Source organism: Morus notabilis, unplaced genomic scaffold, assembly GCF_000414095.1.
Source record: "Morus notabilis unplaced genomic scaffold, ASM41409v2 Scaffold109, whole genome shotgun sequence".
Taxonomy (NCBI): Eukaryota; Viridiplantae; Streptophyta; class Magnoliopsida; order Rosales; family Moraceae; genus Morus; species Morus notabilis.
Window position 1 is genome coordinate 404,616 of NW_010363046.1, and position 21,587 is coordinate 426,202.

A 21,587-nucleotide genomic window follows, 5' to 3' on the forward strand; every position below is an offset into this window, starting at 1 on the left:
TCTAAGAGAATGAAACTGCCCGTGAGCGTCAATTTTGTACCATTTTCAAGTATTGATACAAAATATAAATACGGAGCAAGACAAAAAAGAAAAAAGAATCCATTTTAGATTTTCGTCTCCACCTTCCGGAGCCCCAGAGGAACTAAAACGGAACGGTCGAAGTGTGCATTATTTTAGTGAAGAAGAAAAAAAACCAAAGAGACAAGCTCCAAGTTTTCAGCTTTTGAGTTCACGCTAGGCTTAGATAGCGCTTTTCTCGGAAGCTTCGAGAGCCGGTGTTTCCCCAAGCTCTCTGGAGTCGAATTCGTCGTTTGGTTGCCGAGAAAATGCTGGAAAAGGAGCGGAAAATGGACTCTCCTTCCGAAAAGGTTTGTTTGTTTTCTTTTTTCTCCCTTTAATTTCAAAATTCGAAAAAAGTCAGTAATTTGAGCCTGAATTTGCTCGCTAGTTTCATTTCGTCGCGGCTAGTTATAGTTGATTTCGTTGATTTTGTGGTGAATCTGCATTATGAAATCAATGTCTTGTGGCACAGGAGATTTTTATGAACTTTGGTGATGAATACGTACTAGGTTGATATTATTTGCTACGAGAACGAACAACATAATATTCCTAGTTTTCTTGTTATTTCTTATATGGTTGATCCTTCCTGGCTTTCTTGTTATTTCTTATATGGTTTTTGTTCGTACTAGGAGATAAATTTGATTTTCTAATTGTTTTATGGAAGAAAGGGGGGTCATCATTTATTGGGAAAATTAATACTAATAATTGTGAAATAAATTTTTTTATCTTTATGTGTTAAAATAGGATCTCAAATAAAATGTCAACAAAGCCAAACAACTAATGCACCAATTAATTAAAATAATTAACCACAAATGAAATACTAATTTTTAACGTGAAAAACCTCTCAAATTGAGAGTAAAAATCACGGGACCTTTAAGTCACTTAAATTTCTTCAACTATATTAATAATGAGATTACAAAGTTTCTTTCTAGAATCAAACTAGAGGCTCACAACAACAATATCATCAAGAAACACTATTATTAGTTCACCAACAATATGAACATCATCATCAAAGATAGATAATAACAATAACACTAAAGAAAAATTTAGGTCTCACCAAAATAAGAGTATTCAAGAGAGTACTAAAGAGAGGCTAAATGAGAAATCAAGTCCGGTAGATGAGAAGAGCTCGGAGCAAGGATTTTTCACGTCAAATTTGAGCCGAAACCGACAACGTTTTGCCACCCGATCATCTTGCACAAACACCAAAACCCTATCACTTTTCTCTTTCTCTCTCTCTCTCCTTTTCTTCCCTCATCTTTCCCTGGATCCCTCGGCTGTCCACTGCTGTCGATTCTCCTTCTTCTTTTCTTTTCTATTTTGCTGGTTTGCTGCCTACGTGAGCAACATGCCTTTCATTTTTTTTTGTTGGCATTTGGGCTTAAAGCCCATTATTTGTTCCAGCCCACAAATGGGGCGGAACCCAACAAACTCCCCCTCCGCATCATTTGGTGGGCTCAACTAAGCCGCTCTCTGCCTAGAAGCTTAAATTTTCTCCTTAGGCAAAGTCTTCGTCAGCATATTGATCCATTCTCACTGGTGTGGATCTTCTCTAAGTGTAACTACTTCTCTTCAAGCACATCACGAATTCAGTGATATCTAACATCAATATGTTTGGATCTTGAATGAAATGTTGAATTCTTGGAGAGGTGGATGACACTCTGACTGTTGTTGTAGACAATACACTTCTCTTGTTGCATGTCCAGTTCTTTAAGAAACCTCTTCATCCACAAAGCTTCCTTGCAACCTTCAGTAATTGCTATGTACTCAGCTTCTGTAGTGGATAGAGCGGCACACTTTTGTAGCTTGGACTGCCAAGAGACTGCTCTCCTTGCAAAAGTCATCAGGAATCCCGAAATAGACTTCCTGTAATCAATGTCACCTGCCATGTCTGAATCTGTGTACGCATCTAAAATAGACTCACCACTTGCAAAGCGTAAACACACCCTCGAAGTACCTCTCAGATATCTCAATATCCATTTTACTGCTGCTCAGTGTTCTTTTTCGGGATTAGAGAGAAATTGGCTAACAACTCCAACTGCATGAGCAATATCTGGCATTGTACAGACCATGGCATACATCAAACTGTCAACTGCAGACGCATATGGCACTTTGCTCATTTCTTTTTTTTCTTTCTCACTTGTAGGATATTGCTTAACTGTAAGCTTGAAGTGACCTGCAAGTGGAGAACAAACAGCTTTGGCCTTACTCATATTGAATCTTTTAAGAACCTTTTCAATGTAACTTTCTTGAGATAACCATAACTTCCTATTCTTCCTATCACGGGAGATTTTCATATCAAGTATCTGTTTCGCTGATCCCAAGTCTTTCATGGCAAAAGACTTGCTTAACTCTCTCTAGTGCTGAAACATCGGGCGGCGGGCATGCCCGGTGCCCGAAAATTTTCGGGTACGGCGGGCAGGCTCCTCTCGCCGCCCGACCATGGTTTTTTTCGGGCATGGGTAGCTCGAAAATATTAATTCCCCCGACAACCCGTTGCTGTGGAGAAGTCGTCCCCCGCCGTTCGCCAGAATTTTTTTAAATTTTCCGGCAATACCCGAAGTTGCCCGAACTACCCGAATTTTTTTGACCGTTGCTCGATTTTTGAACAAAAACGGGTCTGTTTGCTCGAACCCGACCCGAACCCGAATGTTGCCCGAAAATTTGAACCTAACGGTCGGATTTCTTACCGTTGCCCGACCTGCCCGATTTTTGCTCGAATTGCCCGAAAATATAGTAGCCGTTGGACCCGAATTTTTGGGGAAAATTTTTTTTTTTTCAACCCAAAAATTTTCCTATAAATACCCCCCTCCCCCAACCACTGTCTTGGTGCTTGTTTGAGCTTATACAAGCTCTTTCTCAACTTGCACACAAGATGCTCTTTTCCTATGACTTTGAACCCTTCTGGTTGCTCCATAAAAATTTATTCTTCTAAGTTGCCGTGAAGGAACGCAGTTTTCACATCAAGTTGCTCTACCTCTAAATTCAAGTAGGTAGCTAAACCAAGAACAACTCTGATGGATGACATCTTCACAACAGGAGAAAATATTTCTTCAAAGTCGACACCTTTCTTCTGACCGAACCCCTTCACAACTAACCTTGCCTTGTACCTTAGTTGTGAGCTATTGTTTTCAGTTTTCCACTTGTAAACCCACTTGTTCTTGAGCGCTTTCTTGCCTTTAGATAACTTCACCAAGTCATAGGTGTGGTTCTCACACAAGGATCTCATCTGTTCTTACATGGCTTTAAACCACTCTTGCTTCTTCTCTCATGTGAAACAGTTTCTAGGCAAGTTTTTGGCTCTCCCCCATTAGTAGTGTATTGACTAGGCGGACGGTGCTCTCTTATAGATCTTTTCACTTGAGACTCAACTGGTGGTGCTGGCGGTGCTTGTTCACCTGGCTCTACATCATTAACTGGAGGGCCTTCATCATTAACAGCATCACCACCATCTTCTTGGACATCTCCCCTTTGATCAATATTCTCTACAAGTGCAGAAATTGGATCCAAATTGACAGGAATTTGAGCATAGGAACAAGACTTTTCACCCTTGTTACCATCATCAATCACTTGGTCTTCAAGGAAGACAACATCTCTACTTCTGACAATTTTCTTGTTCACCGGATCCCATAATCTATACCCAAACTCGTCGTGGCCATAGCCTAAGAAAATACATGATTTCGCCTTATCATCAAGCTTGGATCTCTCATCTTTAAGAATATGAACGAATGCCTTGCAGCCAAAAACTCCTAAGTAATCATAAGAGACATCTTTCCCAGTCCAAACTCTATTTGGAACATCACCATCCAAGGCAGCTGCTGGAGAAAGATTAATCAAAATTGATTGCGGTTCTCATGGCATCCCCCCAAAAGGACTTAGGAAGCTTTGCATGAGAAATCGTGCACCTGGTTCTTTCTTCAATTGTTTTGTTCATTCTCTCCACTACACCATTAAGCTGAGGTGTCTTAGCTGGAGTATTCTCAAGCCTGATTCCATGGAGTTTGCAATAATTCTCAAACGGTCCCCTGCACTCACCACCATTATCAGCGCGAACTGATTTCAACTGCTTTCTTGTTTCTATTTCAATCTTGACATGAAATTCTTTAAAGACATCAAGGACTTGGTTTTTAGTTTTCAAAGCAGTAGCCCAAACCTTTCTTGAATGGTCATCGATGAAAGTCACAAACTAGAATGCACCTCCAAGAGTTTTAGCTTGCATAGAACAGACATCAGTATAAATCAAATCAAGAATATTTGATCTTCTAGATGGAGGGTGTGAATGAAATGCAACTCTATGTGTTTTTCCAGCTAAACAATCAACACAAGTTTTAAGAGGCATACCTTGCAAACTAGGCAGGAATTGCTTTCTAGCAAGAAGTTGTAGTCCTTTCTCACTGACGTGGCCAAGCCTCTTGTGCCATAAATTAATGCTTGCACCCTTCTAAACAACATTTATCTCTCCTCTGTGAAGCTTAGCTTGCATGACATAGAGTGTTTTCATTTTCTTTCCTCTTGCAACCATTAGAGAACCTTTGGTGAGCTTCCACTTACTTTCACCAAAATAACTAGTAAAACCCTCATCATCAAGTCTGCCTGTGGAGATCAAGTTTAGGCGAATATCTAGAACATGCCTAACATTCTTGAGTACCAACTTGCTTCCAAGATTAGTTTCCAAGCAAATATCTCCAATGCCCACAATTTTAGAGGCACCACTGTTTCTCATTTTGACATTGCCAAAATCACCGGCAGAGTAAGAAGTGAAGAAATCACCATGAAGAATAACATGAAATGAGGCGCCATAATCAATCACCCAATCACTTTCTTGGCACACGAGACTAACACAACTGTCATCACAAATGATGGTAACATCACCTTCGGCGGCTACTGTATTAGTCTCTTTCTCATCTTTATTTCCTTCACCATGTTCTCTTTTTCAAAGTATGCATTCTTTTCTCATGTGACCCATCTTGTTGCAGTGATAACACTTGCCATTTTCTTATTTTAGATTTTTCCCTGAATGTATCCTTTTTGTCATGACCCTGAGGATGTCTACTTTTACTTCTGCCACGCCTTTCTTGTTTTTCAGAAACAAATACCTCAGAAGAAGATTCACCCTTTTCCTTTCTTCTGGCTTCTTCACTCAACAAACTTTCTTTAACCATCTCCATGGTTAGCTTTCCTCTAGGAGCTGAAGTGCTTAGTGATACCACTAACGTTTCCCAACTATCAGGCAAGGAGCTAAGAAGTAACAATGCTTGCAACTCATCTTCAAGAGGCCTTTTCATTGCGGCCAATTGGTTCATCAAGCCTTGGAAATCACTAGTATGCTCAGTCATACTTTTTCCATCTTTGTACTTCAAATTTACAAGTCTTCTAATGATCGAGGCTTTATTTTTGGAGGTATTTTTCTCATACATAGCCTCTAATTTCTTCCAAAGTGCATCGGCTTTCATTTCTTCAGAAATATGATTAAAAATATTAATATCAACCATTTGCCTAATCGTAGCAGCAGCTTTCATGTGTAATGTTTCACAATCATTATCACTTATTTTTTCTGGCTTTGACTTGCCCATAACAGGCCCATACAAATCTTTAACAATAAGCAAATCTTTCATTTTGTGCTTCCAAATGAAATAATGCGATGAGGTTAATTTTATCATCCCATACGAATTTTGTTCTTCTATCTCAACACACAAGAATGAGCCTCTAGCCAACCAAAAACTCTGATACTAGTTTGTTGGGAAAACTAATACTAACAATTGCGGAATAAAACTTTCCCTCTTTGTGTGCTAAAATAGGATCTCAAACAAAATGCCAACAAAGCCAAACAACTAATGCACCAATTAATCAAAATAATCAATCACAAATGAAACACTAATTTTTAGCGTGGAAAACCTCTCAAATTGAGAGTAAAAATCACGGGACCCTTAGGCCACTTAAATTTCTTCCACTATATTAACAATGAGATTACAAAGTTTTTCTCTAGAATCAAACTAGAGGCTCACAACAATAATATCATCAAGAAACACTATTCTTGGTTCACCAACAATATGGACATCATCATCAAAGATGGATAATAACAATAACACCAAAGAAAAGCTTAGGTCTTACCAAAATAAGAGTACTCACGAGAGTACGAAAGAGAGGCTAAATGAGAAATCAAGTCCGATAGATGAGAAGAGCTCGCCACAAGGATTTTTCATGTCAAATTTGAGCCGAAACCGACAACATTTCGCCACCCGATCGTCTTGTACAAACACCAAAACCTTACCCCGTTTCTCTTTCTCTCTCTCCTTTTCTTCCCTCCTCGTTCTCTGGTTCCCTCGGCTGTCCACTGCTGTCGATTCTCCTTCTTCTTTTCTTTTCTATTTTGCTGGTTTGCTGCCCACGTGAGTAGCATACCTTTCATTTTTTTTTGTTGGCATTTGGGCTTCAAGCCCATTATTTATTCCAGCCCACAAATGGGGCGGAACCCAACATCATTACATATTGAGTAGATAATAACTGCCTTTATAATTTCGAATAACAAGTTTAATGAAGAGGACATGAGTGGCTGAACTCTAATGTCAACAATACAAATAAGAAAAGTTATTTAGCAAGCATAACCCATTAGGAGAAGATTATAAGCTTATGAAGATTCAACACCCTTTGTCTCTGGACTTCTAATTCCAAATATATTTCGCTGTTCACGATGCATTAACACTTGCATTATTGTTTATTGTTTACTTTTATCACTTTTCTAAATCTAATCTCTTGTGCTAGTTGTTTTTTCAACATTGTGATCAGTATAAATCTGTTTTGCAGGTTTGAGGCCTATGAAATCCAGGCATGTCCTTTTCATGTAGCAAGCTTGCTGCAGATGGCTCCGGCAGTCTTCGTTATGCAGTCATGTGGCATGGTATAAAGGAATGCATATATACGTTTTTGTACTTTGGTTTCTCTAGTTGTGTATTCTCATGTCAGGGCAGTTTCAAACTCTAACCGAAGTAATTAATCATGCATATTTTAGGAGGCCTCACTAAGGCTCCATTTGGTTGGAGGGATAGAGAATGTGAAAGATCAAGAGGATTATAGTAATCCTTTATGTTATTTAATAGTATAGAGGAAGAGTTGAAAGGATGGATGATAATTATTTGTCTAATTTATTATATTAACTATTTTACTATTTGTTAATAACTTTTAGAGGGTAAAATAGCATTTTTAAACTTGAATGTGATAGATTTCTTGAATCCTTAAACTAATGGAACGATTTAATTTGGTGGGCCCAAAGGGACTCTTTCCCTCCACCTCTCCCCTCCAACAAAAAAATGGATTGTTCCTCTCCCTTCACCCCTCTTCCTCCAACCAGGCACACTTTAAATGTTTCTTTAGGAGTCAATTCCACAAAATTCATACACCCCCCACCCCCACCCCACTTTTTTGCTCAACAAGAGGAAGAGAGGAAACAATTGGCTTCAGAGACTGTTAGCTTAGCACGTCCCAACATTGGCACTCTCTAAAGCTCTCATCCCACACCAAGCCCGTATTACAGGATAAATGAAATGCCACAACATTCTTAATTGTTTGCTTATTGGAGCTATCATTTATGATGCTTTATTGCAAGGAGCTTGCTTGGCCTTTGAGCTTCCAAAAATGCCATTTTTAGTAGTGAGGTTGCAGCAATGAGAATAGGTTGAATTCCCATCAGAAGACGATCATGCACTATTTTTTGTTTTTTCATCCTTAGGGAATGAGTTTGTGACACTACATTAAAAGTTTGGTTTTCAGTGTTTTAGCATGAAACGAATGAGAAGTGCAATCATTTTCGAAGCTCAGAGAGGATACTGGAGTGCTTTGGGCAGAAATATGAGGTATCATTTTGTATTCTTGTTTTTGATTGCTTATGATTAAAGTATAAAATTGACACTGTTGGTATTGACTTGCATGGTTATACTCTTGCAGGTTTAATTATTTTCTCTATTCCAAATATTCGAAGATATGTTATAGATCGAAACATAAGTTGGTGGAAAAGCTGGTGGAGGAAGTAGATGGTTATGGTTTGTCAAACTTGTGTAATCGTCCAAAGGTGCTTGACAAGGTAGATGCATGGATGCAACTATTGATTACCTTTAGTTGTTTTGCACCTGTCAATCTATCTACCATGCTTTTAGTTGACAAACACAAGCGATACACATAAGTACATACATCATTTATGTTTATACAAAATGAAAATGATGTAGGATTAAGATAGGCGAATATAGCTGAGACTGAAGAATAGAACCAAAATAGTGAAATAAAATTAAAGGAAAGGAAATAGAGAATTCTAAAGGCAGAATGAGAATTGAAGAGGAGGAAATCCGAAACTCGGTATTTATTCATCAACCACAACTAAGTTGAAATTGCAATCACTAAGTTATGTAAAGAGAAATAACAATAAAAATAAGATAAATAAATCCTAAATAATAATAGAGACAAACACAATCTTAAAATCAAAACTAAATATTAATACTTAAACACTATCTTTGTCTTGTCTAGTAAATACACATGCTGCATAAGTTTAGCAGTTTGTTGCTTTCATCCTGATAGGAGAGGTTGAGGGACTATCTTTTATATATTTTCGTTTCACTCGAGCATTTCACGAAAACTATTTCATCTGTCATAGTTCAGGTTGTTCTCTAAAGTCTAAGGCTGCATATTTGATAATTCTTCATAGCATTTCTTGACGTTTAGTCTTATATACTGCTGCTTCCTTTCCTTTTAGGTATCAGTCATGATGGGTTATGATGGCCTCCCTGATTTGATTGAAAATGGTACGGATTGTTTTGATGTTTCCTTAGTGCGTAATAGGTTTCCATCCATCATAGTGGGTAGTTCCCCTCCAGTGAGCCTCTATGATGGAACCTGGGATCTCTGTGATAGGAGGAGCCTTTTAGCAGTGAAAGGTTATGAAGATTTCCTTTCTAATTCTACCAGCAAAGAGCAGATGCTGAATAGTCTCAATGAAACATGCGATTCTCCGGATTCAACTTTTTCAAGTGTAGAAACTTCCTCATCAAGGGAATGCTATTCTTATACGACACCCTTAGTTTCTGAACCCATTACTTTGGTTCCTGAGGAAAATTTAAATCAACCAGTCACTTTGGAGGGATCTTATGCACTGGAATCACAAGTGAATGAGACACCCATTGAATTGTTTCTTGACAAAGCTATTAGTTGCATACAAGGACTTAGAAAGAAGCATTGTCATCAGCTGGAAGATGCTGGTTTTCATACGGTCTGTTTTATGAGAAATTTTGTGAAAAACGAAAGGCTTATGTTTAGCAATATTTGAAAGAAGGCTTGACTTTATGTTGGTCATTCTTATTTTCATATAGTTTCGGAAAGTGCTACACCATTTTCCTCGGACGTACGCTGATTTACGGAATGCTCAGATGGGAATTGAAGATGGACAATACTTGATTTTCATCGGGAAAATCGTATCTTCAAGGTAATTCCATTCTTTTTTTGGTTTGGCAATTTTCTCGAATCTTATGTACAACTGATATTTGTGCATAAAATTTTAAAAGTTCTTTCATTGTTTTTTCTAATCTTGATAAGCATCCGGGTGTTTTTGTCCTCATTTTTTTAAATATTATACAAGTCATTTTAGTATTTTATAGGCTCTGAGGCGGTATTATGTGACATTCAAAACATTCGATTTTTTATATGTGATATGAGTTTATCTGTTGGTGTACAAATTTTGTATGTAATGCTGATAAGTTTATCTCTTTCTCCTGCAGAGGAGTCAGAGCTAATTCTTCGTTTTCATTTCTTGAGGTTGTCGTGAGTTGCGACATTGCAAATTGTGACTCAAATTCTGAGAATAGAGTTGACAGTACAGATATTGAAGGAAACAAGACAATTTATTTGCATTTGAAGAAATTTTTCCGTGGTACTCGTTTTACTTTTAAGCCTTTTCTCGAAAGTCTTCAGAAAAAGCATAAAGAGGGAGATATTGTATGCGTTAGTGGTAAGGTGTGTTTCGAGGGCTTCTCCAGAGTTGGATGGCTTTTTTATGCATTATTTTTTTCATTATATTCCAATTGATATTTTGTTTTAGCACTCTTTTTTGGATCAATAGGAAATTATGAGCATAACATATATTGGATATTGACTCCATATAATACTTTTTCCCTGGACTTAATTCTAACTCAATGCTAAAGTGAAATGATTGCATAATCTAATTTTATTGTTAGGTATGAAATATGGACAAATAATTAATGGCTCATATTTAATTGAGAGTTTCCTCTAGAACAATTAACCTTTTGACATAGCACGCCTTTCAAACAATTTTTTATGTTCCTCTGCCTCTCTATTGAATTTAACTCTGATAAAACATTTTGATGTCATTGCATTTTATCAACTTTGAAAGAAAGTTATTGGCCCACATATGGCATTACTGATTAATTACTTAGGGTGGTTGAGTGAAAGTCTGCTAGGAAGAGAGAGAAGCTCTCTCCTCTCTGTAGAATTCTGAAGGATGAGTTCACAATCTCATTACTGATTTTATTCATGAAATAGCTGAGTACTTAAGATGTCTCAAAAGGATTTGAATCGTTTTCTCCATGACTTTAGAATAGGTCCAAAGCTGTACAAAATCTTGCTAAGTATAGATGGTGGCTCGGTGAGAATAGAGTCCAATAGGAGGCCGAGTTTCTTCATTTCCTGCGGGTTAGGTGCAGTGATCTAGATTTGTCACACAATGGGGTTCTTGTGCAAGAATAACAGGATCGATCGTTTCAAAAAGAAGTTCAACGGGGCACATTATGTTTTGTTGATTGAGGTGCTTACGAAGGCAAGGGGAGAATACATGAAGATCACAAGAATCAATAGAGTAGGCGTTAGAATGGTGAAAGTAGAGAGATAAGCTCTCCCTTCGCTCTACATGCAGCATACCGAGTATTGCATTATCTCAAAGGGACACCAGGCATAGGTATTTTGTTCAAAAGGAATGGAGGAGTAGTGCTTGAAGCGTATACAGATGCAGACTATGCTGGATCCATAGTAGACATGTGGTCAACATCCGGTTATTGCACTTTTATTGGTGGAAACCTTGTGACGTGGAGGAGCAAGAAACATAATGTTGTAGCTCGTTCTAGTGCAGAGGCCGAATTCCGAGCAATGGCTCAGGGTGTGTGTGAGTTGCTATGGTTGAAGATTATTTTAGAAGACTTGAAGATTAAGTGAGATGGCCCAATGAGATTCTACTGTGACAACAAATCTGCAATTAGCATAGCTCACAACCTAGTACAGCATGATTGAACAAAGCACATCGAAATCGACAGACAATTCATCAAAGAGAAGCTAGACAATGGTTTGATTTGTACACCTTATGTATCTACACAGGGTCAACTCGCTGATGTACTCACCAAAGGACTAAGTAGCTCAGTGTTTTAGAATCTTGTGTCCAAGCTGGGAATGGTGAACACTTATTCACCAGCTTGAGGAGGAGTGTGGAAAACGTAATCTTATTGATTTTGTAAATAAGATATATTAGGAAAGTTTGAATTTTATATTTTGTATCCCTAGGATTAGGGTGATCAGTTAGTTTCCTGATATCCCATGAATAATGGGATAAGGTGTAATCTAGGAGGTTCTATCGTTGTGTATTAAACCCTAAGAGGGCCGGCTGTATAGAATTTAATTTTTTGATGAATAAGAAATATTTTTCTCCTATTTTCCACACCTAGCACAACTAAAATCCTGAATGAAGCCGAGCCCTCCATTGTTCCAGAATCAGAAAAGGAAATCAACACTGAGACACTAAAGTCACCACCTCTAAAAACATTCTCCAGGGGGAAATGGTTCGTCGCCAATTACCAAGCTCCAATTTTCAACTCCGAGTCAGGTAATGAAAACACTCAACCAACTCTTGTCCGTTTATCTGAGTCCCCCAATGCTAATATTTCTATAGCTTTGAGAAAAGGGGTCCGGAATTGCACCCGACACCCCATGACTCATTTTGTCTCCTTGCAGAATCTTTTTCCTCATTATAGGACATTTCTCACAAGTTTTTTATTTGATAAAGGCCCAACATCAGTTAATAAAGCTCTTGCCTCGAAGCACTAGAGAGTTGCTATGTAGGATGAAATGAGAGCTTTGGAAAAGAATTGAACTTGGGAATTAGTAGAAGCGCCAAAAGACAATAAGATTGTTGGGTGTAAGTGGATTTTCAGCCTTACAACTATGATGGATCGTTGGATTGATATAAAGCAAGATTGGTTGCAAAAGGCTACTCTAAGACTTATGGAATCGACTATCTTTAAGCATTTGTTCCTGTGGCCAAGACCAACACCATTAGAATTCTTCTATCACAAGTAGCAATGAAAGACTGGCCCCTACATCAACTCGATGTGAAGAATGCCTTTACATGGAGGTTTGAAAGAAGTGTATATGGAGGTTCCCACAGGATATCAAGAGGACGTCAAAGGCAATAAAGTATGTGAATTGAAGAAATCCCTTTATGGTTTGAAAAAATCACCGCGAGCATGGTTTGGAAGATTCTCCCAAGCTATGCTGAAACGAGACTACTTTCAAAGTCAAGGAGATCACACTCTATTCATAAAAAGGTCTAGGAAAGGGAAAACTCAACAACGCTAGTTCTATATGTTGACGATATTGTCGTGACAGGTGATGACCACGAGGAGATAGCTGGGCTAAAGACCTATCTTGCCAAGGAATTTGAAATCAAGGATTAGGGAGCTTGCGGTTTTCCTTAGGAATTGAAGTGGCTCGTTCAAGACACGGGGTCTACATTTCACAACAAAAATACACTCAAGATCTGCTGCAAGAAGTTGGAATGTCTGGATGCAAGCTAAGTGAAACTCCATTCGAGGTGAATCACCGCCTTGGGGAAATTGCAGGATAAGAACTAGTTGACAAAGGAGAGTATCAAAGGATGGTGGGAAAACTCATCTACTTATCTCACCAAGACCGAATATCGCCTATGCTATGAGTGGTGAGTCAGTTTATGCACGCTTCCCTAAAATCACATTTAGAAGCCGTGCATTGGATCCTAAGATACCTAAAAGGATCTCCTTGAAAAGGTCTTCTATCTAAGAAGAATGAGGAACTCAAGGTAGAAGCTTATACTAATGCTGATATGATTGGGCAGGATCCAAGTTGGACCGACGATCAACTTCAGGATATCCTTCTCATCATCAACTCGCAGATGTTCTCACAAAGGGCTTCTTGGCTTGATGTTTCAACCGTTGATAAGCAAAGCTAGGAATGCAAAATATCTTCGCACGTGCTTGAGGGGAAGTATTGGAAGTGCTTACCACCTAATCGTGCCTCCTAATTAAGTTTTCTACCATTGCATATTTATGTTGTTAGGTGGTAGTTTAGAGTTGGCTTACCTTTGTATATGAAAGGATGCAACTCTGATTAGTTCAATACAACAAAAATAATCAAAGTTATTTCATCTTTAGATTATGTTAAAGTATAAAACTATTGTTGGCCCACCTCCTAACAGCTTAAGCTTTTGGGATGGATTGGTAAACTAACATGGTATCAGAGCGGGAGGTCCTGAGTTCAAACCCCCGTAATTGCACTCTTTATCCCCATTTAAATTGTCATCATGTGTTGGGTCTTTAATATATCTCGGGCTTAAATATTCACGTGTTGGGCTTTCTAATTAATTTACCTACATGATTGCCCATTGTGCAGCTCACACGTGAGGGGGAGTGTTAAAGTATAAAACTATTGTTGGCCCACCTCCTAACAGCTTAAGCTTTTGGGATGGATTGGTAAACTAACAGATTACATACTTTGGCAGCTCAACTATGGTTGTGGTTTGTGGTTTTAGTTAATGTTGAAATATAGAAATTAACTCCCTTTTTGGTATCCTTAGAAATAGGCTCATTTACGGTTTTTTTAATAAACTTGTTAGACTTGCTACTTATTAGTTTCTTTAAAAAAATGTTATCATTTGTTTGTGACCATTTTATCTTTTATTTTGTTGTGGACATTTCAACTGACACTTGCGCTTGAATATTCATCTTGAATCAAGGTGAAGACTATGCATATGAAAAATCATTATGAAATAAGAGAATATAATATTGATGTGCTTGAAGATGGAAAGGAATCATCTTTTCATGCGGAAGGGAGGCCATATCCTATTTACCCTTCAAAAGGAGGCCTAAAGCCAACCTTTTTGAGAGACATTATTCCAAGGTTTGTTCCTTTTGTACCTTCTCTTTAACGTCATAGAAAGGCCACTCCCCTTGGCAACATCTGCACTTGGGAATCATATACATTTTCTCTTGCTATAAGATATTTGGAGATAAGTCTATCTTTTTTCTCCCTCTTTATCTTTCCTCTTCGATTGGCGTCAGACAATTACAGGACAAACAACCAGCTTTCCGTTATCTTATTTTGTACTCTTACAAGTGCATATACTAAAATGGCCATTCCTGCATAAATTATGCTGATTTCTGTCCTAGAATAGTAGAATTAAGATGTAAAATGGAAGTTGTTGGTACGTTTTTTTATATGTAGCTTTAGTTCTTCTTTATGCAGCTAAGTATTACATGCCTTAGCACTGCTGCTCTTGAAGGTTTTCACTATGAAGCAATGTTGGATGACCCTTACTGTCTACTTTTTCATATAACACGGTAATAATAGTAACGGAGTAAGTGAAAGAAGGTTAAGTGAATGCACAAGTTAGTTCATCTGATAACTGAACTTTGCTGTATTGTTTTGAAATCCCATTTGGTTGGTCCTCTATAGCTATATGGTTAAAACTTTACTGGTGGGCTGCTCTGCTTTGGGAGATGCCGTTGGATGACCCCCTTTTTTATGATTTATGTACTTGTTGCATTGTTTTAATCTACTTAGAAAAGGAGATTAGTTAGTAATTTCTTTGGTAGCTCCCGCTTAAAGTGATACTCAAAATTTATTGTTATTGGTATTTTTTTGTAACAGTGCTTTGCAAGCTTTGCCCTTAAATATTGATCCTATTCCTGAAAAGGTCATTCAAGAATTTGGACTGGCAAATCTTTATGATGTAAGTATATATGTTTATTTTATGGTTTTTAGCTTTCTCCGTCACATGTACTTGGTTATCTGTGGGTAAATTTATGGCCACTTATTATTTTTAGACCCCTTCATAAGTCTGTATTTCCAGTTATGAAGTGGATTGAATGCATAGTCACACGCTTCTTTTTTATCCCAGCCGCAATAGTTATCTTTTTCAGCTCACAATTAATGCAGGGACATTGTTTCGCACATAATGTCAGTGCCTTTTTTCCCCCGAGTAATTTAACTAAAATTCAGTGGGTATCTGATTAGCAGCTTGCATTGAACAATGAAATCTATGTGGGAGTACGTGCAGCCCTTCCTTATGGTCTGTCTATATGCATCCATTGGAACTTTTTGTCTTATCCTCATCCTAGAGCTTTATGCTTTTGTCAACATGTAGGCATATACTGGGATTCACCAGCCGAAGAGTATAAATGAGGCTGATTTGGCTCGTAAAAGGCTAATATTTGACGAGTTCTTCTACTTGCAGGTGATATAAGTTCCCCTGTCAATGCTGTTTGGTATTATAAAATAAAAAATGGGCGAACCATTAATCTCAAACATTTAACATTTTTGACAGTTTAATTTTGAGAAATATTTTCTGGTTTTTGTACATTGAGAGAGCCAGGAATTTTTGTCAGTGGAGGCTATGTACAAAATCAAGTTGAGTTATTGGAAATGGGGGCTATAAGGTTAATTTTAATGGGGGCTATTTTATACCATTATAATTTAATACATATTTTTATATATAAGATTTTTAAAAATGAAAATTTTGAGTGGGGACTTGAGCCCCCGCTGGGCATGCACCGCCTCCGTGTGTGTTCTTGTATGAATTCCTCAATGAAATTATTAATAGTGGTGGTATGCTTTCTTATTACACTATGCTAAAATATTGTCTTGAACTAAACCAGTTATCATTCTCTGTCAGCTTGGACGCTTGTTCCAAATGCTTGAAGGTCTTGGTACTCAAATTGAAAAGGATGGATTGCTGGACAAGTATAGAAAGCCGGAAAGCAATGCTTCTTATATGCGAGAATGGTCTAGTATCACCAAGAAGATTGTGAAGACTCTTCCATATTCCCTTACATCTAGTCAGCTAAAAGCTGTTTCTGAGATTATTTGGGATCTCAAACAACCGGTTCCCATGAATCGGCTCTTGCAGGTATGAATTTTAAATTAACGTGTTGTTTTGTACACAGTGTATGTATGTACCTTCAGAATTTCATTGCTCTTCTATTCAAAGATTATTTCATGTGGTTCCCTGATGTGTTCGTATTGTTCAAAAGTTCACCTCCAATATAAGTTTATGATTAAGATTATCTCACCATTTTTAGGATTAACAATGATAGGTAATTTTGGGGCATTTTTTGCTGCTAACTTTATGCTAGGCGTGGGATTTCTTAAATTGTCCCAATCGGAAGGGTATAGGTTTTGTGAAAGTAACCACATTTCAGAAGTTAAAAACAGTAACGTTTATATAAAGAGACTGCAATGCCTTATCGTTTTGGCATCTTTGCTGTATTCCTATTTCTTCACCTTTATCACCATTGTTGTTGCTCTAACTGTAGATCATGTTTTCGAAATAAGGAAGCTAGACAATGGGGATGAATGTCCATTTCCTAATCTCGTGCATTAGCAAAGTTTGCCGGACAATGGGGGTGAATGTCCATTTCCTAATCTCGTGCATTAACAAAGTTTGCCGATTGTTAGGACTTAATGATGGGCTTCTGTTGCATAAGATTAGGACTTCCTGGGTCTAATTCCCTAGAATGTATGGCTGACTACACCTGTTCCACTAAGGTTTCTTGGATGACATCTCTCTTTAAGAGATTTGATGATGATGACGGAAAACACTGCATCTATCTTTTATTCCCTTCAAAAAATAATGATTACATCTATAAAAAAATTCTGAGTAAATCAGCATCCTTTATTTTAGGAACTACCTACCTGGAGAATCTATTAAGATAACAAAACTGATTACAACTAATTTAAATATTAAAATTAAAATCTAAACAACTTCCAAACTCCCCCTCAAGCTGGCCTAAACAAGTTGAACATTCCTAGCTTGTCTACTTGCTTCTTGAACATCGGTTTGGCAAGGTGTTTTGTACTGTAAGACTCGAGAGGGCATGCGATTTATCAGGTAAGACACGGTGAGAATGGCGTCCCCCTAAAAATACTTAGGAGCATTGGATGTGAACAACAGTGACTGAGCTACTTTTAAGAGATGGCGATTTTTTCTTTCAGAGACTCCATTTTGTTGGGGTGTGCTGACACAAGAACTTTGATGAACAATTCCATTTTCTATAAGAAAATCTCCAAGGATGGAATTGAAGTATTCCTTTCCATTGTCAGTACAAAAAATTTGTATATTTGTATTATACTAAGTTTTAACCATGGAATGGAAATTTTTGAAAACTTGTTCAGTTTCAATTTTTTTTTTTTTTTTTTTAAGATTTACCCAACAAACACGAGTATGATCATCAACGAACGTAAAAACCATATTTTATTAGTAAGACTTCGAACACGAGATGGACCCCAAATGTCACTAAATTAGTGCAAAGGTTTTGATGCCCTATATGGCTGGGAGTGAAAAAAAAACACGTTTATGTTTTGCTAACTGGCAAACTTCACATTGAAACAACGAATTAACATTATGAAACAACGAAGGAAACAAATGTTTTAGATACTCAAAACATGGGTGCCTAGCCTACAATGCTACAGCATAATTTCTTGTTTTCTTGAAAGGGAAACGTTGCAAATTACAGTTTGAACTTGTCCAATAACAGAGATGTCCTTCTCAAAGTAATATATCCCTTTGAATTCTTTGGCACCGCCAATCGTCCTACCCCGAACTCCGCTCCTGAAACACACAGATTGAAGGTGAGAAATTCACTACAGTCAATATCCTTAGTAATCTTACTAATGGAGAGAAGATTGCATGATAAAATCAACACATGGAGAACTGATCTAAGAGTTAAATATTTGAGGACTAATCTCAATGGTACCAATTCCTGCAACTACCGAGGGTGATCCGCCGGCTATCTTTACTTTATGATTGCCTGAACTAGGAGTGTAAGAGGAAAAAAAATCTCATAGCCCGTCATGTGATCAATTGCTCCAGAGTCAATTATCCATGGTTCTCCTTTTCCTGTCAAACCACTGAGAGCAGTTAAGGATATACCTTTTTAGGCCATGAGTGATGTGCTCGAGGACTGCGAATTCAGCAGTTTATAAAGCTGTTCCATTTGCTCCTTTGTCAGAGAGAGGTTGGTCGTATTTCTTTCTGGCTCGGCATGTTCTGTTGATGTATGGAAACCTTTCTGTTGACGATTTCTCGTCCTATTTGGCGCCTAGTTTGCTGGTTTCCCATGTAACTTCCAGCAATTCTCCTTCGTTTGGTGAGGTTTTTGGCAATGGTCACACCTGAGCTGCCCTTTCTTGTTGTTGCGAGCATTACCTCGATTGTCCATTCCTCGCGCTACTAAGGCTGAATTTTCAGTCTCTGACGTGGTCGTAGAGCCACCAAGCATTACCCGTTTTCGGGCCTCTTCTCTTCTAACTTCAGCAAATATTTCTTCAATAGACAACGTAGGCTTCATCCTAAGCAGTTGTCCTCTTACTTCATCCAGGTCCTTGTTTAGATAGGCTAGGAAGTCGAAGACATTTCTTTCTAGCATCCGTTTATACAACACTGCATCATCTGGACAGTTCCATTCAAAGCTGTTAAACAAATGTAACTACTACCATAGCTTCATTAAAGCATTAAAATATTGGGTGACGTCTTGATCGCCCTGTCTGAAATTCTGAGCTTTGTTTCTGAGTTCGAACATTTGAGAAGAATTTCTTAGATCGAAATATGCTCGGTTCACAACACATCCCAAATTGCCTTCGCCGTCGGATAGAGCAGATAATTGTTGCTGATTCTGTCTTCCATGGAGTGAATCAACCAAGTCATCACCATCGAGTTCTGAGCATCCCAAATTTGATACAGGGGATCATCATCATTTGGTTTCTTGGTAGTTCCATCTAAAAAACCAAATTTCCCTTTCCCACGAATCACCATCTAGACTGAACGAGACCACTGAAGGAATTTTTTTCCATTTAATCCGTGGAAAGTGATTTGTAGAGAAGTATTATCTGAGACTGCAGTGGAAGCAATTGTAGCGGTTGACTTAGAGGTATTCGAAGCTACCTCCGAGCCATTGCCGCTGCTTGCTCCAGTCATGGCCGTTTTTGCCATAGTTTCCCTCAACTAAATGCCAGCTCTGATACCGTAAATGCTAACACAAGGAAGGAAATAAACAGAAAACACTGTATCTATCTTTTATTCCCTTACTTCAAAAAATAATGATTACATCTAAATATATAGATTCTGAGTAAATCAACATCCTTTATTTTAGGAACTACCTACCTAGAGAATCTATTAAGATTACAAAACTGATTACAACTAATTTAAATTTAAAAATTAAATCCTAAACAATGACAATAATAATGACTATAATAATAATAATAATTATTGTTGTTATTGTTATTATTATTTAATTATAAAAATTCTCCCTGAATTATATCCATTGTAACACTTTGCCTCCTCATCTTTAAAACGTAACTTCCATTCCCCCTGAACAATGAAATGTTAACAAAAAAAAAAAATCCCTCCGTTAGGTTTTTTATTGAATTGACATTAAATTTGTTCTTCTGAGGGTGTTTTGGTAATTTTATCGTTTAAATTTTAATTTGAATTTAAACTAAGTTAAATGTTTAAAAAAACCTCATAATTTTTTTTTTTATTCTACCAAAAAAAAAGATTCATAAAATTCTTAACTTACATTCAATCAATAATGGATATATCGTAATTAAAAATTTAAATAAAAATTAGTTTTAAATTCAAACTAAGTTTTAAACCATTGAGCTATTAAAATACCATAAAATAACAAATTAAATGTCAATTTCTGTTAAAAAACCTAACGGAGGGATTTTTTTTGTTAATATCTCATTGTTCAAGGGGAACGAATGTTACATTTCAAAGATTGAGGAGCAAAATGTTACAAGGGGTAAAGTTCAGAGGGAGTTTTTGTAATTAATCTTTGTGACGTGGTCTTTCCCACATTTTTCCCCTAAAAACACCCTCTTTACTCTGCAACTTAATATTCTGTCACTTAGTTTGTTACCTCTCAATCATGAGAATAGGGCAAATAATATGCCGTGATGCTTGTTTCTAGGGTGATGTTGGATGTGGGAAGACTATAGTGGCTTTTTTGGCATGCATGGAAGTTATTGGCTCTGGATATCAGGTTAGTTATTGAGTTCGATATTTTGTTTGTTTTATCATTTGTCTTATTTGAATGGTTTGTTTTCTTATGGCTAATGCCCAAGTGTGGTCCACTTTCCTTTGCTAATCTGTAGGCAGCTTTCATGGTTCCAACTGAGTTGCTTGCAATCCAGCATTATGATCACTTAAATAATTTGCTTGAAAGCATGGAGGAAGTTGAGTGCAAACCTTCTATTGCCTTACTAACAGGTTCAACCCCGTTAAAACAATCACGAATGATACGTAAGGTACCTGTGATAAATGGGTAATTGTATTTCTGTATCTTTAGAATTGATAAATTGGATAAATGAATATTTCATATATCTCAAAGGGGTGTTTATACAGAGTATTCAAAACCTATTTTAGGAAAATTCAACTATACAATCAATCTGACAACTAATACCCTGAATCTAATACATTAATTCCTATCTAAATAAGGGAATATAATTATACAAAATTATAACGTTGTACACGCCAATTCTCCCCCTCAACTTGGTGCATAAATATCGCACATGCTCAACTTGGATAGTGCTGTATAGAATGGACCACTAGGAACGGCATGAGTCATCATATCAACTAGTTGATCTGCACTCTTTATGTAAGGAACCTTTATCCTGCCAGAGTCTAGGTTATCTTGGATGTAGTTCCTGTCAAGCTTAATGTGCTTAGTCCTATTATGTTGTACCGGATTATTTGCGATCTCAATAGATGTGTTATCACAGAAGAGCGCCTAGGTTTCTCGGAACCAAAACCGAGTTCAATTAGGAGAATCCTTAGACAGGTAAGCTCCGTAATTGCATGATGAAGAGCGCGGTATTCAGCTTCCGCACTAGACAATGACGCCACATTTTGTTTCTTGCTCCAAGTCACTAGGTTCCCCCCAACAAATGATACATATCTTGGCGTAGACTTCCTATCCAATCTGGATCTAGCAAAGTCTGAATTTGTGTAACCGACAATGTCAAGATGTCCGTGTCTGGAGAACATTATACCTTTGCCTGGAGAGGACTTGAGATAAGCCAAGATACGATTCATTGCACTCATGTGTCGGTCACTCAGATAGTGAATGAATTGACTTACAACACTGACTGCATATGATAAGTCAAGTCTAGTGTGAGTTAGATAGATAAACTTCCCCACCAGTCTTTGATATCTCTCTTTGTTCGTTGGGATCTGA

General features: G+C 37.5%; 1 protein-coding gene across 2 annotated transcripts in view; it reads left to right on the forward strand.

Moving 5' to 3' along the window:
- The first annotated feature begins 117 nt into the window (after positions 1–117).
- The window catches only part of LOC21400355 (ATP-dependent DNA helicase homolog RECG, chloroplastic), a 34,013-nt gene continuing 12,543 nt past the window's right edge, over positions 118–21,587 (forward strand). Inside the window, exons 1-13 of one of the 2 annotated variants that reach the window (XM_024169084.1) lie at positions 118–368; positions 6,865–6,958; positions 7,828–7,910; positions 8,002–8,137; positions 8,801–9,313; positions 9,414–9,526; positions 9,819–10,053; positions 14,090–14,253; positions 15,004–15,085; positions 15,500–15,589; positions 16,028–16,261; positions 20,322–20,393; positions 20,506–20,658. In XM_024169084.1, coding sequence (XP_024024852.1) covers positions 6,920–6,958; positions 7,828–7,910; positions 8,002–8,137; positions 8,801–9,313; positions 9,414–9,526; positions 9,819–10,053; positions 14,090–14,253; positions 15,004–15,085; positions 15,500–15,589; positions 16,028–16,261; positions 20,322–20,393; positions 20,506–20,658 — 1,914 coding nt within the window. In that variant the 5' untranslated portion in view covers positions 118–368; positions 6,865–6,919. The remainder of the gene's footprint in view (positions 369–6,864; positions 6,959–7,827; positions 7,911–8,001; positions 8,138–8,800; positions 9,314–9,413; positions 9,527–9,818; positions 10,054–14,089; positions 14,254–15,003; positions 15,086–15,499; positions 15,590–16,027; positions 16,262–20,321; positions 20,394–20,505; positions 20,659–21,587) is intronic. The other variant, XM_024169085.1, reaches the window with a different exon arrangement.